This window comes from Numida meleagris, chromosome 7 (assembly GCF_002078875.1).
Source record: "Numida meleagris isolate 19003 breed g44 Domestic line chromosome 7, NumMel1.0, whole genome shotgun sequence".
NCBI lineage: Eukaryota > Metazoa > Chordata > Aves > Galliformes > Numididae > Numida > Numida meleagris.
Genome location: NC_034415.1, coordinates 10,436,059 through 10,451,884, shown reverse-complemented (window position 1 = coordinate 10,451,884; position 15,826 = coordinate 10,436,059). Strand labels below are relative to the sequence as shown.

At 38.8% G+C, this 15,826-nt stretch overlaps 1 protein-coding gene across 1 annotated transcript; it reads right to left on the bottom strand.

Annotated features, from left to right (window-relative positions):
* PDC (phosducin) lies at positions 1,732–5,244 on the bottom strand. Its single transcript, XM_021404372.1, has 2 exons — positions 5,058–5,244; positions 1,732–4,409 (listed from the first exon to the last, which is right to left on the bottom strand). Exons 1-2 carry the CDS (start codon positions 5,121–5,123, stop codon positions 3,882–3,884), a joined length of 594 nt encoding a protein of 197 aa, XP_021260047.1. The 5' UTR covers positions 5,124–5,244; the 3' UTR covers positions 1,732–3,881.

Here is a 15,826-nt window from a genome sequence, read left to right as displayed (position 1 = left end):
TACAGAGCAGTTCTTCTGTAGCTGCTGTTACTCACAACTCCGCCACTGAAGGGAAGAATAACATCTGAGACGCTGTGTTACACCCAAGAGGAAAATTGTCATGAAATGCTCTTCTTGTAGGCTTTTTTTTTTTGGCAATTGTATAAAAAGTACAGCTTGTTTAGATGTTCTGTGCATCACCTAGGGAAGAACTCTGTTGTCCTTTTCACATGTTATCACAGACCATCAAATTAATCTTTTAATTTATGACTAACTAGGTATCAAGGATCTGTGGAAGTCTAATATTGCACTTCGATGTTGAAGCACAAAGAAAGAAGTTGCCCTGGATAAGCTCTGTGCTTAATATCGTGGGAGACTGCATCTTTGCAGTAAGAAAACAGTTCAGCCCTGTCAAAGGAAAAAATAGTAATTTGGCTCGTATCTACAGATTGAACCTTTCAGTCCTTGTGCCATGGGAAATAGTGGATGTAGAAGAAAGCAGGTTCTCACTTGCTTAAGAATTCAGAACTAACTGAGAGGATTTCACTGTCTTCTTGCTTCCCATCCCTTTTCCACTGTTAGCCACTGACAACCTAAGATACTGATTTTTTTAAAAGGAAAATTAAAAGCAGACTTTTAAAGGTCTATTAATTGGCTATTTCTTAGCTTTTGCTCAGGCATTATATAAGCATGTCCTTTTCCTGACTGTAAGCTTCCAGAGCTTACAATTTTTGAAAATTCCATTGTGGTTGAAACTGAGATGTTTAACACCTATCCCTGGATAAAAAACTTATTTTTATTTTAATGTACAGGAGTCTAGAGGAGCTGTTAAGACTTCCATGTCTGAATATCTGTCTCCTCTAAGCATAGTTGTTAGTTGTAAAGTTGAAGTTATGGAATAATTTTATACAAACTTTATTTCTCTGCTCGTCCTTACCATTCCATTTTTTGTTTTTTTTGGGTTTTTTTACAGTGTTTAAAGGTGCTTCACTTTTAAAGGATACAGTTCAGGATACCAGCAACTGATGTGCTCCTTCCTTCTAGAGCTTCTGTCCTTCGTCTAGTCAGCGGTGACACCACTGATAGTTTCCCCACCTTCATTTTTGTCTGTGTCAGTGTATCTGAACACATGTAGGGTTTCTGCCGCTTTGAGTCAAACAGAAGAATAACTTTATATTAAGGTGGCAGAAAGGGTGCTCCCATGTGCTTGTTAAAACATTTACTGCTTGTTATTCAAGAACCTTCTTTGCAGTAGGATGGTGTTTGAGTCAAGTCTTGCTTTATGTTTTCAAGGTTCTATTTTTTTTTCTTTTCTTGCAGAAATAAGGATGTGATCAGAGCTTTATTTGAAACTTAGTCATGAGCTGTTAAGGCTTGGTGTCACATTTCTCTTTCTTTTCTTTTTTTAATTACAGGTTGAAGGAAATCCTGCTTAAGCATGCTTAATCTGTCTTTTAAATTGGAGTGTCAGCTTGTTTCTTACAGATAGCTATTAATGCAGTTTCTGGGATGGTTATTGTTTGTAAAGGGGTTTTGTTTTCAGTCTGATTTCTCAAAGAACCAAAGCTTACATGATTAGACTGCTTAAGTTCATCTCCTACCAACTTTTGGATTAAGTTTGATAAAAAGGGAGAATTCTGAAGAGTGTTAAGTTCCAACCAATTATTTGGAAGCTTTCTGGTGTGTAGAGTATAAAAATGTTTTATACCTCCTGTTTCAAACATTTCACAAAAAAAACCCAAAAACAAAAACAAACCCAAGACAAATGTCTTGCTACTCAGGGTGCTAGGTGTATTTGTGATGGACAGAAGATAATTGATTATTTTCTGCATAACCTTCTATGTGATCATGCAGTTTTTATGATGTTAGGTGTATCTGCAATTGGCAGCTTTTTGAAAAGTCCATGTGCTTATGCAAATGAAACATTTAGAGGCAATGAAAATGCTGGTAGCTGAAGGGTAAGGATCATGCTTGATGAAGAGGAAAAAGGTCTGCTCTAAGGAAAAAGACTGCTGCCAGTTTTATCCCATCAGGGGTGCTGTCAGAAAAATGTATGGCATCATGTTTTTGTTGGTTCTTCAGAAATCTATGACACAGAAATCAGGGAATTTTGAGAAGATACGGTTTGACCTCTTGGGGGCATAAAATCCCGCATTGTTTTACATGTTGGAAGAGTTGATATGTTGTTAAGATATGAAACTTCATTCTTATTGCTTAATTTATGCCGGGTGAGGTTTTGAATGCTCATTTAAAACATAAATCCATGGCAAAACAATATTGAAAATAAATGCAGAAATATTTTGGTAGCCATTAAAGGTGGACAAATGAAAAATGTATTTTTGGCCACTTTTTAAAATGAAGCCTAAGTTTTGTTCTCACCATTTTGTTTGAAATGGTATCTTGTGAGTCCTATGGTAGATTTCACGGGGCTAGTTTTTTTTTTTGAGTGTAATTATTTTGTTGCGCACATCTGTTGGGGAGTGGTGTAACTTTTCTTTACCTTGTGAATTTTCCATATGAATGAGAAGTGGAAAAAAATGTGTTTAAAAGAGCGATCGGGAGCCTGCTTTTAATGAAGTCGTGGAAGTTCGGCTGTATGGGTTATATCACAGCAATAGTTCCTTGATGCTGATGTCTGAGTTATGAATTCATACTGATCCGTGTTCAGGCTTTCACAAAGTGACATGTCCATGATGGGATCCTGAGCTGAAGCAAAACTGAAAGCTCTCACTCGAAACTGGTCAAAATGTGAAGCTAGAAAATCAAATTAAAACTGGTAAGTGAATCAGATGAGTGCCAGAAATAATCTTTAAGATATTGATAATATCAAAGGTTATCAGCAAAACTTTGTGGTTAAGATGCAAATATCTCTGTTTTCAGAGTAAAGTTTAGCTTTCAGATTTACCACCGAGTGAAAGAAGTTATCGAAACATTACTAATGTTTTGCTGCAAGAGCTGAATGTCTTTGCATGTACAGAGGAGTAAGCAAGAGCTGTACAGAATCTACAATGTGTCCTCCTCCCATGAATTTTAAAATTGTTCTCAGCGGTATCCCTTTCACTAAAGCTAAAAACTTGAATAAATGAGTGCTTTCTGATATTTCCCACGTTTTTAATGTTACAGATTACAAACATATTATGCACTTCTCATGGCAGTTTTTGAGAGCTGTTAAGCTTTATTCAGAGTTATTACATAAGCACAATATACTTTTTCAGTAGCTTGCAAATATTTTAAATATTACAGTTCAAAACATGGAGCAATGATAAACTGAAATTAGCTGGTTGTTTGTGTTAGCTCTTATGATGAGAGAGTTAATAGAAGCTAACTTCAATATTTTCAGTTACTGAAACTTACATGCGGAAACATGAAATAATCTCTTAGGTACCTAAGCCATTTAAGATTGCAAAGGCTTTAGGCTATTTGTTTGTCCTTAAAACTAAATGAATCAGTGAAGTCTTGTTCCTACTGAAAATGGTTAGAAAAGTGAATCTGTGGAGCCAGGACTCTCCATAATTTCTGACAATGGAGATGGCTTGTTTTGTTTGCCCAGGGACAGATCAGTTCTGTTCCTGTTGATGTGAAGTTGTTCTTGTGCACAGCAGAGACCTGCTTAGGCCCTTGATTTTTAATTTTGTGCATGCCTAGTTTATTACAGATCACCAGTATCATCTCTTGTTCTTCCTGTTACTTGTGCCTGGTGTAGAAATAAGTATGTACATTGCTGGCTGTTGTATGTGTTTTACTTAAAAATTCGCATGCTAATAGTTAAGGAGTATTTATATATGCGTGTCTTACAAACGTGTTAGGAAGCAATGACAGCCTTCTCTAAATGAGTTGGGTATTACTGAGATTGATGTGTAATGTACAGGAGAGAAAGGGAAGGCAGAGAGGACTATGGCTTTCTATTCAACATCTTGCTCATCCGTGTTGCCATTTCCCAGTGCTGGAAGCTCCCTTTCAGGTAGCAACCCATACTCATTTAGGAAAGACTCCACATCCACAGCAAAGAATTCCTCATTGAATTGTTCAGAAACACTGATGAAATTGCTCAGAAGCTCTCCACCCTTATAGACAAGCAGGGTGGGAAGCACTTCGTCTGAGAAGCGGTCTCCAGCCCCGGTGCTGGAGGCCTTGATCTTGCAGAACTTCACGGTGGTGTACTCAGCAGCAAGGCAGGTTAAGCTGCTGTTCAGAGCATCACAGCCCTTGATGCCATCTTCATAAATGTGGACGATGACGGTGGTAGTTTTACGTTCTTTTTCAATGGCTTCCAGGAACTGTTCTCCATTTTGCAGCTCACACAGATAGCCGTATTTAGGCCCAAAACTCAGCCTTTGGTGCATATCTTGCATGCAGCGTTTACGGTATTTTTGTAGGCAACTTTCATCTTCTTTCTCATCATTTATTAATTCATACTCCTGCATACTCATCTGTGAGAGAATGCGATATGAATAAGTGGTTGTTTATTGACACTCAAACAGGAAGGTAAAAAGTTGTTATCTAAAGAACACTGCATGGAAAGCTTAGCTAGAAGAACAACTTCCTTCAGTTTCTTCAATGCTTCTTGAAGGGATAGGTATGAAGATCCCATCCCAAGGCGTTTAAGCATGTTAAAATTTTTTCAGTTGCCCTAACCAAAGATACAGTATTAAGGCAGGGAATGGAGAAAGAAAGGCTCTCAGAATTGCGTGGTATATTGTTGTGAAGTATACTGATTATTTTACAGAGCTTAAAACCTTCTGGAGAGAGGACTAGATAAATGGTTGGATGTGTGTTTTAGGTCAGATGCTGCTATTCTCCTGGCAACTTAGTCTTTGTTCTTTGAATTTGCAGTGGCACTATGTACATGCATGCCATTTTGTGACAGTGATATAATCTGTGCCCAAGAAGATGCTTTGTATTATATTTACAATATAAATACAAAGTAAAGTTACTGTTAGTAGTTCTGATTTGTTTGTCTGATATGACCTCTGCTAAGCTGCAGAGGAATTGAGGCTGGTGACTTCAGGATTTTCTTGTTTATAAAATTGTGTGTTTTATATAGAGTCAAAATGTATTTTTTTTCCTTTTTCTCTTACCTTACGGCAGAATCTCTCTCTGGTGTCTTTATCATCTTTACTGAAGGACCTGTGTGGTGAAGACATTTGTCTAAGAATTTCTTTCTTGCTCAGGGGTAAGGAGTCTTTATCTTCACTTTCTAATTTAAACTTTCTCCAGTCATTGATCACACCTTTGGGCCCTAAGAGAGAAGTTGTTAGATGAGAAACTGGCAGCAACAAGAAGTTCCCTTGAGTTTACCCTTTATTGGCTTGCTACCTATGCTGCGGTTTATCCAGCCCTTTTCCTTTCAGAGTACTCTCCAGGAGGGCTGAAAACCAGAGCTTTAGAATCAATGTATTCATTAGCCTCCAGAAGAAGGAATTCATTTCTAACCTGGATCATTTTGGTGATCTAGTTTATATCATTATCATAAAAAACATTTTAGTGATCTACAATGAATAGTTAACAAGGACGAGGATGTGAAAACCTGTTAAAACTGACACCTTGGCCAGAGACAGTGTTTCGTAAATGTACATTTGCCTTTCCTTATGGACAGGGTCTGAATGCATACCAGACATAAGGAGTTGGCATTCATTATAAAACTAAGATCCCGGAGCCCTCAAGATCTTATTTTTAAATCTACGTATGTTCCACTGGAAGCGTAACCTGTAAGGCAGCGGTGTAGTAACTCTGATTGTAATGGACTCCTTGCTCTTTGGAACTGGTTGATGCAATTGGTTAAATTTTGGAGTGAAGGAGGGAAAAGAACACATGTTCACTTCAAAATTCCTATGTTGTTTGTTTTTTTTTTTCCAAAACAAAACACTTAAATTTGCACCATAAAGTAAAACCAAGGAATATTTCAGTGTTTTCAGAGATCAAGTTTATTTCTATGGAAAATTCAGGAGCGGCTAGTTAAGAAGCTCTCCCACTCATGAGAGGGATTAGTGTTGCCGGTTGCTAAGAGTCTGTTTTGGATTAGATTTTGACATCTTGAAAGGCAGCTAAAGGCACTACACCCCCTAGATGGAAAGGGAAGGTGAACAATCTTTTGCAAACAAGATTCCAAGACAGGAATTAACCTGTAAGTCTTGGCATAGTGATAATGATTTAAGTATACAGTGACTTGATTTTCAAAATTATTTAGAAGCCTAAGCGTGGATATAGTGCCCTACATTTGAGTCTCTGAAAAATGCCAGCTTAGCCAACAGCAGCAAGGCTTCCTGGGAAAGAACCCCAAAAAGCAGTTATTACAAGAGCTACAAGAGTTATTACAGTGCAAGAAAAGAAGCCTTCGGAGCATAGAGAGGAATGCTTGTCTTAAAGCATATAGTTAGCTGTTAGGGAGATAGGATGCAGTGATACCTGTCTGTAGAATTGAGTGCAGTGTCAGTGCTCATGAAAAGGCTTAGTGATCGAGGGCTGGATTAAAAAGAGTTGTGATTCCAAGCCAGAATGCTTTTAAAGCTTTTAAATGCTATGCTGTGTTTGCCAAAAGGATGTATAGATGCAATTTTAGCACTGAATGTTCCTTCCAAAAGAAGGAAAAAATAATTCAACCTTTATTGTGGAACCTTGTAACCTAATTCTGGTGTTAGTACGATTCTTGTTGTTTTTCTTTTTTTCTCAAAAGAAGAATGGCAGTTTGTTTGTGACTGAAACAATAAACCAACAAGATCTACGTTGGGCAGCTGCTGTTGGTGGCTTCTTCAAGTGTCTGCATTTGTCATTTGTTTGAGATATGAAGAGAATTGGCATAAAAATCAGTTTGGTATTACCTGCCTTTCCTTGAGGGCTGTCACTTAATCCAAAATATATTCCCATTGGATTTGGAGCCTACATTTCTGTTCAAGGAGTTTGGCATCCCAGTGAATGTAGATGGATTCTAGGCTTCCCTAGTGATCAGAGGAAGTTTCGCTTATTATTAGAAAACAAATATAGTCTGTTTTCTTGCCTGTGTGTGTAGCTTGTCCTTCGAAGTCTTCTTCCAAACTGGTGTTTGGATTTTCTTCCATTTTGGTGACTGGAGTAGGAGATGCTGCGAGTTCAAACAAGAAAACAAAAGCAGGATAGAAAAGGGATACGTTTACAGAAGGACAGTGTGCAATACATAGTTTCCTGTAGCAGTTAGGTATCAGAGAAGGTCAAAATACACATAGTTGTAGAGTTTATCATCATCCTGTAAAATGCAATTGGGATGATACATCAATCTCTTCTTAAAGATCTCTGGCCAAACCCTTACTGAAAATGCCTGGGCTGCTGCTTCTTAGTCATAGGATATTCAGAGCATAGTGTTCTGAATATAGCACAGAAGTAGTGCTTGTAAACCTTTCTGCAATGGGACTGTTTTCCCCTTGGAAGTGTGAATCTATTAATTCTCTATTCTGCCTATGTGTTCGTTTTTAAGGATTGCCTGATCTGCGTGTTTCTGATATAGAGCTTGAAGCCAAGTATTTGTACCTGTTGGCCAAGGGACCTCTGAATATCCTGGAGCTAGACTGCTTGCACTGGCTCATCTGGGTTTTTAAGGAATGGAAACAATTATATAAATTGTTTTTTTCTACCTGTTTTATAAAGCAAACTCCAAGAGCCAGGCACTAACCATGGAATACTGTGATACAGCAGTGCGCAGGTGACACCCTTTTTTGAGGAGTGAAGTAGAACTACTGCTCTTTAAGGGGAGAGGTTTCTGTGTGTGAAGAATTCAGAAGATAAGCTGAGTTTTGGGTAGTACCAGAGTGTTACAAAGCAGCGGGATTTGACCATACCATTTGGTCTCATGCTCATCTGGTCAAGCTGATGTTCTGCTGTTTCCTGAGAGTCACAATAGGTGTTTTGGGGTCCTGCAGCTTCCACAAGTAAATCAATTTTCTGTGTCAGAAGGATAAAAAAGGTTTTCTTCGTAGTTGAAAACTGTAATTCTAATGTGAGTCTTAAGGCAGGCAATTTGAGTGCTCCCATTTAGTCTAGATTGGATCTATTCAGTTTTAGCTGTTCATGTGTTGAGGCAGAATCTCAAAGCAAATTCTAAGATGCTATAAAGCCAAGAATGGCATATTTAGAAGCTGATGATGAGTTAGACCTGAATGACTTCAGTGTGGTCGCAAGTGTGCACAAGAGGGAATACACTTTCTTTTTTTACAAATTAGTGTCAAAGGATAAAGTGGAATCTGGCTGAGCAAGACACAAGGGATCTGATCTTAGATGCACTGGGATTCATGCTAATTGGTAAATGTGAGTATAAGTCTTTCCATACACACATTGCTGACAATTAATCAAACTAATCCAAATTAGTTTGGGATGAAAGTATGTAAGGAATTTGTAGAAATTCTTTATGTAGATAAATCAGTAGATAGGTTTTTGACTGTGCATAAATCCTGATTACTGGACCAATTTTCATTCAGCTGATTTTGAGTAGAAATATGAAGCTAATCCCTTCTCACATACACAAAACTAAAAATCTTTGCTATGTCAGTAATATACAGCTCTGTGGACATGCTAGCTCAAAGCCTTGGAAGTCAGTCTCATCTCTTATATTGGTATCTACAGAAAGCTGTACTGTGTCCTGATGCTGAGGGTAATTTTTCTTCCATGAGGAAAGAGAGGATTTGATTCTCTGTATGCCTTGCTTTTTTTGTCGCTTTGAGGCTTGAGGAACACTAGAAGTACCAAAAAGTCTGTTAAGAACTTGAAAACTGTCCACCTTTCAGGTGAAACAGCAGTGATGGAAACTGATTGCTTAACAAATGAGAGGTCTCTTTAAAATGTATGTTAGTGATCTGTTGTGCCTAATAAAGCTGAAAAGATTAGATGAATCACAGCAACACAAAGTTGCATTTCACCACTCTACTGAAGTGACGTGAGGCAATGATCCTAGCAATATGCTGGCTGGTCAGCTGACCATAGGCCTGGGAGTTGGGAACTTCTAAAATTCTACTGCGCAGCCTTCTGCTGAGTCAGACTGTGAGCCTGGAGCAAGTCATGCAAATTATTCTCCTTTCCTCTCAATGAAGTTATAAATATTTATAGTTTTTTGCTTGATGCGGCCAGAATCAGGCTGTCCAAGCCAGGTGTTTCCCCGTTAGGCACCCGAGGACACAGGCTTATGAACATGTAACTGCAAGGAGATCCATGGGAAGCTCCATTATTGGATAAGTTGTATCTTCTGTAATACATACTCCTCCTTCCAAAAAAGCGTAGTGCAAAAAGGTGCAAGTTGTCTTTTTTGTAGTATGTGGGCAATCATGAGGGTAGGGAATTCTCCTGTGTCTTAGTGAAGGACACAGATGTGTTCTTTGTTATTGCTGTTTTTTTGGGGTTTTTTTTGGTTGTTTTTTTTTTGGGGGGGGGGGCCCTGAGTGGTCTTTTGTGACACGAGCATGCTGCATTTCACAAATTAAAAATAGGTTCATAATATTTGGATAAATATGATGATGCTGGTAGCTGAGTACTGTAAGCTCTGGACCGTGTTTTGCAAATGCCTCTGGTAAGAAATATGCCCGGCCATTATAGGTACAAATTTTTTAAAATCATGAAGTCAACAAGATGCTGAGATAATAAAGCAAATAGTGTAAAACCACATGGATAGACCAGAATATTTGTGTTCACTCTCCCTGCTGTCAGTGAATCCTAATTGGCTGATGAACTGCGCTGTTTTTCAGGAATCTGTTAGCACAGTCCTCTTAAACCCGCGTTGACCCTACAGCCTGGTGGATGGCAGAGCTGGGAGGCTGCGGTTAGTTGCATGGGGGTGGCACAGGTGAGAATTATATGACCAATGGGGAATTCCTTCCCTTGTTCCTTTTTGGTACAGCTGTGCACAGTGGCAAAGCTTCTGTTCACATCTCTCCAGGTTGCTCTGCAACACTGTAATTCTCCAGGCTTTTCAGTGATTACTCAGGAGTGATCTCTTTTGAGCAGAAGCTGGCAAGTGCACTAATGCAGGGTGGCTTTGTGCTTGGGAAATAAAGACTGTAAAGTCAATTTCACTTATCCTCCATTAGTATGTTTAGAATGATTGCTCCCATACGCCTACAGAATTACCAAGCTTCTCTACTTTTATATTTCTTACTTTTGGGTCACAGGGTCACGAGAACCTGTTAGAACCAGGAACTGCCACAGTATAGCCCAGAATCAGTATTTTCAGTATCCTGTGTTTGCTGGAGGCTGCTGTGAAAGGCATCAAAGCCAAGTATGAGAAAATGTGTTAATCAGACCGTTATATGTCAATATACTTCTCAAGAAAGCTTCTTTTTCGCATTCTATAGGGATTGGCTTGTGTGCTGGAGAACAGATGTCCCTGGCCAATTGCAGCCATCTTGTAAAAATCCTTTCTGCTTTAAACCTGTTTGTTTTTTGTTTTTCTGGAAATGTGCCATTTCAAACTTCTGCTAAATGTTTGCTCTCTATGAGAGCACATGGTGAGAGCCAGAACATCCTGAGATGGGAGTCAAGTAAATTAGCAACATGGGATGATTTGCAGTGGTAGTACAGTGATAAAATATCATCAATAAAGCCGTTTTCACCAAATTCTGAGGAAGTGTCTGTAGATCTCTCAGTAGGCCAACTGCATTGCTATTGATCAAAATTATTCCCTTTGCAGCATCTTAGCAGCATGTGACATGCCAGATGAAGAAAAACCTTGTGGGAAAAAAATAATTATTTAGAAGAAATGTTTATTATGCACATTGAGTTTTTGTGGCAGCTCAGGAAGAAAGCATGTAGCCTGTGTATTTGTAATAATGGCTTGTTTAATCCTTGTAATATATTGCTGCTACAAATAAAAAAATAGTGTTGTTTCGTGGTAACCTATATTTAGAGGAGAGAGGGAAAAAAAATTGCTAACAAACTGTAAAAGACAAGATGCATAATGTAAAGGACAAAGCCAACAAACAAAACTTGCTTCTTAAATTAAAAGTTTTTGCTAGTAATCCAATAAGTAGACACAACAAATATTTTTCTCAAAATATGAACAAGCTCTAGGCAAAAAATTGCTGCTCTCAACATGTGCAAATCCTCCTGAAAATGCTGATCTGTTTACAAATTATAAATCAGCATTGTGCTGCTAATCCTTGGCGATCAGTGGAAAATTGCCAGTGAACTATGAAATTTACTGGACTTGTAGAAATGGAAGAATGAACAGTGAATGGTGACTCCAAAAGATCTTTGTCAGTGAGATGGGATTACATTTTTGTATTTTGAGCTATATGTTGGTGGTTGGTTAGCCAGCATGTGCACCCAGCGTCTGGTGAGGCTCTTGCCTCGTGGTAAAAATGCTTCAACCTCACTTCTCTATATCCAAGCACAAATTTGAATCTCTTCTCTACTCCTTTTTCCTGGTATCCACTTGCAGAATTTCTTCCCTGTGAGACATGTTGCCTCTGTCACTTGATACTGAACTTATCAAGCGGATGGGCACTTGCTTAAGCAAGCAAGCCAAGAGAAGAAGTAGCTATAGACTTAAATGTTCAGGTTGAATTTAGAGGAAACAAGTACAAAAATATATTCTGAATAATATGTTAAAAGCTGTAGTCTGCACACTATTCCAAATAGACTGGCAGTAGTACTATAGTATCTCTAATCTTACAATTTTCTGACTTCAGTTTCTCATGTCAGTATGCATTTTCCTGAGGGTGTTTTTGTTTACGTTTCTTATGGTCTTTATCCATGACAAAACAGTGGAAATACAGAGATAGAAGTGAAAATCTTGTGTTGTGAGATCTGAAGGACTCTGGTCTCATTAAATTCTGTGCAATCCAATAGTGAGATCTGAACTTCCTCTTCTAGACTGTCTTCAAACGTTGCTCCCATCAGTTTCTAGGAAGAGATCCTGACTGTAACTGGAGCACAGCATCATCTGCCCCATGTAGGCAGTGGCAGTTTTCCAGTCTAGCAGAATCAAGAGCCCTCCAAGTGTAAGACTGTACCTGCAGTTTGGACTAGAGGCAGCAGGCATCCTTCTGTGCTAGCAACAGTGACAGGTTTCCAAAGAGCCTAATCTGGCTCACCAATGTCATTGAAGCTTTCTCAGTAAGTGCATTTTGTGTGCAGTGCAGAATGTGATCTGCAGCATGGAACGCAAATTGTGTGTTTGAGGATATACTTGCATAGTTTGGTTAGAATGCGTGTACTTTAGCCCTGGACATGATCTACTCATTGCTGCTGTAGTGACTATACATGACTTACCACATTTGCAACAGATTGTTCACATTTCACTCTGTGTTCTGTATGTTGTGTAGTTCTTTCTGTTAGTTAGAATGGATGTTTGCTTAGTAAGAGACTTGGGGGGGGGGGGGGAGTGAGGCTGAAAGCACATCTGTATCGTATGAACCAGCTGGTCTCTTTAAAAAAAAAAAAAAGATAAATCCATCCTCGGTCATGTATGCATTTAGATTTGCAAGTGGCATTAACATCATTATGTAAGCAAAGCCAGTGTCAAGGTCTGAGGGTCAGAATTTCGGACCAGTTGCCAGCACACTGCGGAGGGAGCTGAAAGCCGTAAGCATCTCTAATCACCAGGAGCAGGTCACTGGTGGCAGGCACCAGAGCAGATAGCTGCTAGGCAGAAGTGCTGAGTACCTGCAGCTCCCTTCGCATTCAGTGATGCTCCATCGCTTCCACTTAGGTGGGTAAATGCTGTTTTCAGAGCCGACCTTCAGAACTCTGGTCACCCAACTTGAACGTTTGCACCAGTGCAGCATTGCTGTGATTTGTGAATGAAGACTTAGATGGGTGGGTGAACACTTTGTGGGCTTAGCTGGTGTGGTATATCATGTAGTGTTACAGATCCCTGTGTCTGAGGGGAAAAAAAAAAAAGTCAAAATGCTGAAGTGGGACCTTATTAGCTTAAAGAAGGAGGTTTATGAGAGGAAGAAACACAGGAGGGGTTGACGTAGAAAGCTGTCAGCTTCACTGCAGATTACTGTGACTGATGAGAGGGTTATTGGATTATTTGGTCTATCCGCTTTGGGAGAGTTACGTTGTTCCTTATCTGTGAGACGGAAACATTTGAAACAGGTGCAGTTCAATGCTTCATTTATCTTTAAGGCTTTGACTGTAAGAAAATTCCATACATTCTCAATGTGCCCTGGCTTCGCAACATTGTATTAGGTTAAAAATCACTGGATAAAAATGTGTATATATATATTTTTAATAGTCCTTCTAAATTAGACCTATAATTAAGCGTATGGAAAATAATTCAAATGTTTTGATCGTGTTTTATAGATTGTCTATTTCTTTCAAAATTTCTTTTAAAATTGGTCTTGGTTTATTGTTTCAGAAAAAAAAAATAGTTAAGATTAATAATACGGAATTTCAATTAAGATTTAGCAGATTTAAAAACAAAATGCACACACACACACACAAAAAACACCCTAAACCCAAAACCACAGAAAACCACCCAACGCACAAAACCAAAAACTAAACGGTAAATGTCTCGAAATTCGAGATTTTACTCAGAGGGCAGCCAGCATTTTAAAATGTAGATATCTGAGGTAACAAGCTTCAATCCATGTTTAACCTCAATGCCTGACCTGATTTGTCCTGCAAAAGTCAGGACAGATGTTTCAGTTGATATTAAAGTATATATTTAGTTTCTGAACTCAGAGTAGACATCTGTACACCTGCTTGAATTAACAAACAGATCCCTGAAAGATTTGCTGGAGCTTTTTAGTGAATAACACTTGAGAACAGTACCCTGTTTTGAGAGAGGTTTTCCAAGCTCATTGTCTGGGAGTGCATCTCATCCTGTGTTTTTGTCTAAAATCTCCTGTGTTAGAACTAGAACTCTGACAGTGACTGGAGACGGGCATTCAGAGAGACTGAGGAGCAGTTTTTCTGAAATAGGCAAGGCACTTGCATTGGTTGAGGAGTCAGTTGTGAAGATCTAGAAGCAGAAGTACCTGGTAGACACTTCAGAGGGGCTTGTACTGCTCTCTTCTGTCAAGAGGAAGGAGCCCCTGTGGGGGGGTGCTGGGGGAATCTAAACTTGTGAATTTGAGCGAACCTCCACTGACTGTTTGGGTGTAATGTTTGATTGTGATTGCCTCTTAAAGCTCTGAATGTGCAGAAAGTTGCCTGCAGAAAGCAGCAAAATAGGTTTGGCTGAGAAACAGTGTTTAATTGTAGTGGTTTTTCTTCTTAGCTTGGTTAAAGGTTCTTTTTTTTTAAAAAATGTATATTTGTAATTGTAAAAGTATGTCAACAGGCATTCTTGCTTTTGCTTTCTTCATAGCTATACTTTGTCATCATTGTCATTATCTGCAAAAGACAGGATTGACCTTGCAATCGGATTCAGAACAAATGCAGTGTCTACCTAAGCAGCTTTTTTGTCAAATTTGATAGAATTAGACAATTGAACAGAATTAGTTTACAACTGCTTTGAATTTCACATTTTCTTAATTCCTGGCTTTCTCTGACCACCCTCTGAGATACGTGAAGGTTTCGTTTGTCACGTTCCCATCTTTTGAGAAGTTGTGTTAGCTTCCAGTTCTGACACCGGATAACAGCAGTACCTTCCTGTGCAGCTGGACTTACTCGCCCCAGTTGGAATTCCCTCTGAGAAAGAAACAGAGTGCAACTTGCAACACTTTGGGCAAGCTAGGGCAGTTGCTCTGGAGAGAGAGTATTTACTAACTTCCTGTCAGTTTTATTAGATTTATGTGTGTTTTGTGGTGATTATTCTAGCAGAAGGTAAGGCATCACAGACCAAATAAGAATGTGCTCTGTTAAGGAGAGGGATATTGATGGAGGATACATCTTCGACCTGTGCTTTCAAGAAGCTCTTGTGTCTTCCTTGCTGCTTTGGAATTGTTCCCTTAGGGCTGGCAGACCCAAGCAGAGAGGCTCACTCGTAATTGCAAAAATGTTTTGTTTCTGTCCTTACACTAACATAATATCTACATCTTCAGGCATTGAGTGGTGGAATGTTTTCCTTTCACAGAGTAAAAAATGGAGCTTCCTAGTTTGGAGGTTAATTTCCATATTTATCTTATCTGAGAAGGTATGCACGCAAAAGTGGTATATGCTGTATTTGTCAAAAGGCAAAAAGGACACTGTGAGGAGGACATAAATAAGCTTGAATTGGATCAGCACATCCTAAATAAGGGAAAAAAAAGTTTCCTCTGATGAACTATAAAGCTGTGTCAGTTAGATGTATTACAACAGTATGTTTTTTTACTTGGATATTTACCGAAGAAAGTAATAATTGTTTAGAAGGCATTTGATTAAATGATGGATGACCAAATCCCATTCCAACCATCTGCAGCTTTACAGTGTGTTGGGCTGGTTGCTTTCCCTTCTCACTCACATTGTCAGGAATTACAGTATCTATGCTGTATGATTCTGACACTCCTGTGGCAACTACAGATACATGAAATAAAAACAGGAGTAGGAATTTATTCCTCATGTGACTTTTATCAGAAGATGATAGCCAAAGCAGACAGTATCATGTGGCCACAGGGAACACTGCAGAGCTGTAATTTCAATAGGGTTTACATTACTTCTTAGTTTATTCCTTTCCTGTATAGCTGGTTTTTGTTTTGTTTTGTTTTGTTTTTACCATTGGTATCGTTCCAGTGATTTCACATTTTTCTTCAGCTCCCATGATTGATTCTTAATTATAAACAGTGAACTTTTGCCAGCAAAATTGTAAACAGCCTTACATGTGGCTTATAAAAGTGCTGGAGATTAGAATTAATGCTTGTGCTTTCTTTACAGACCAAGACTAAGGAAACTGGGCGTGTAGTTGTATAGTAACTCATGCATTTACACAGGTTTTCTCTGAATGTGTAAACAAATGTCACAATTT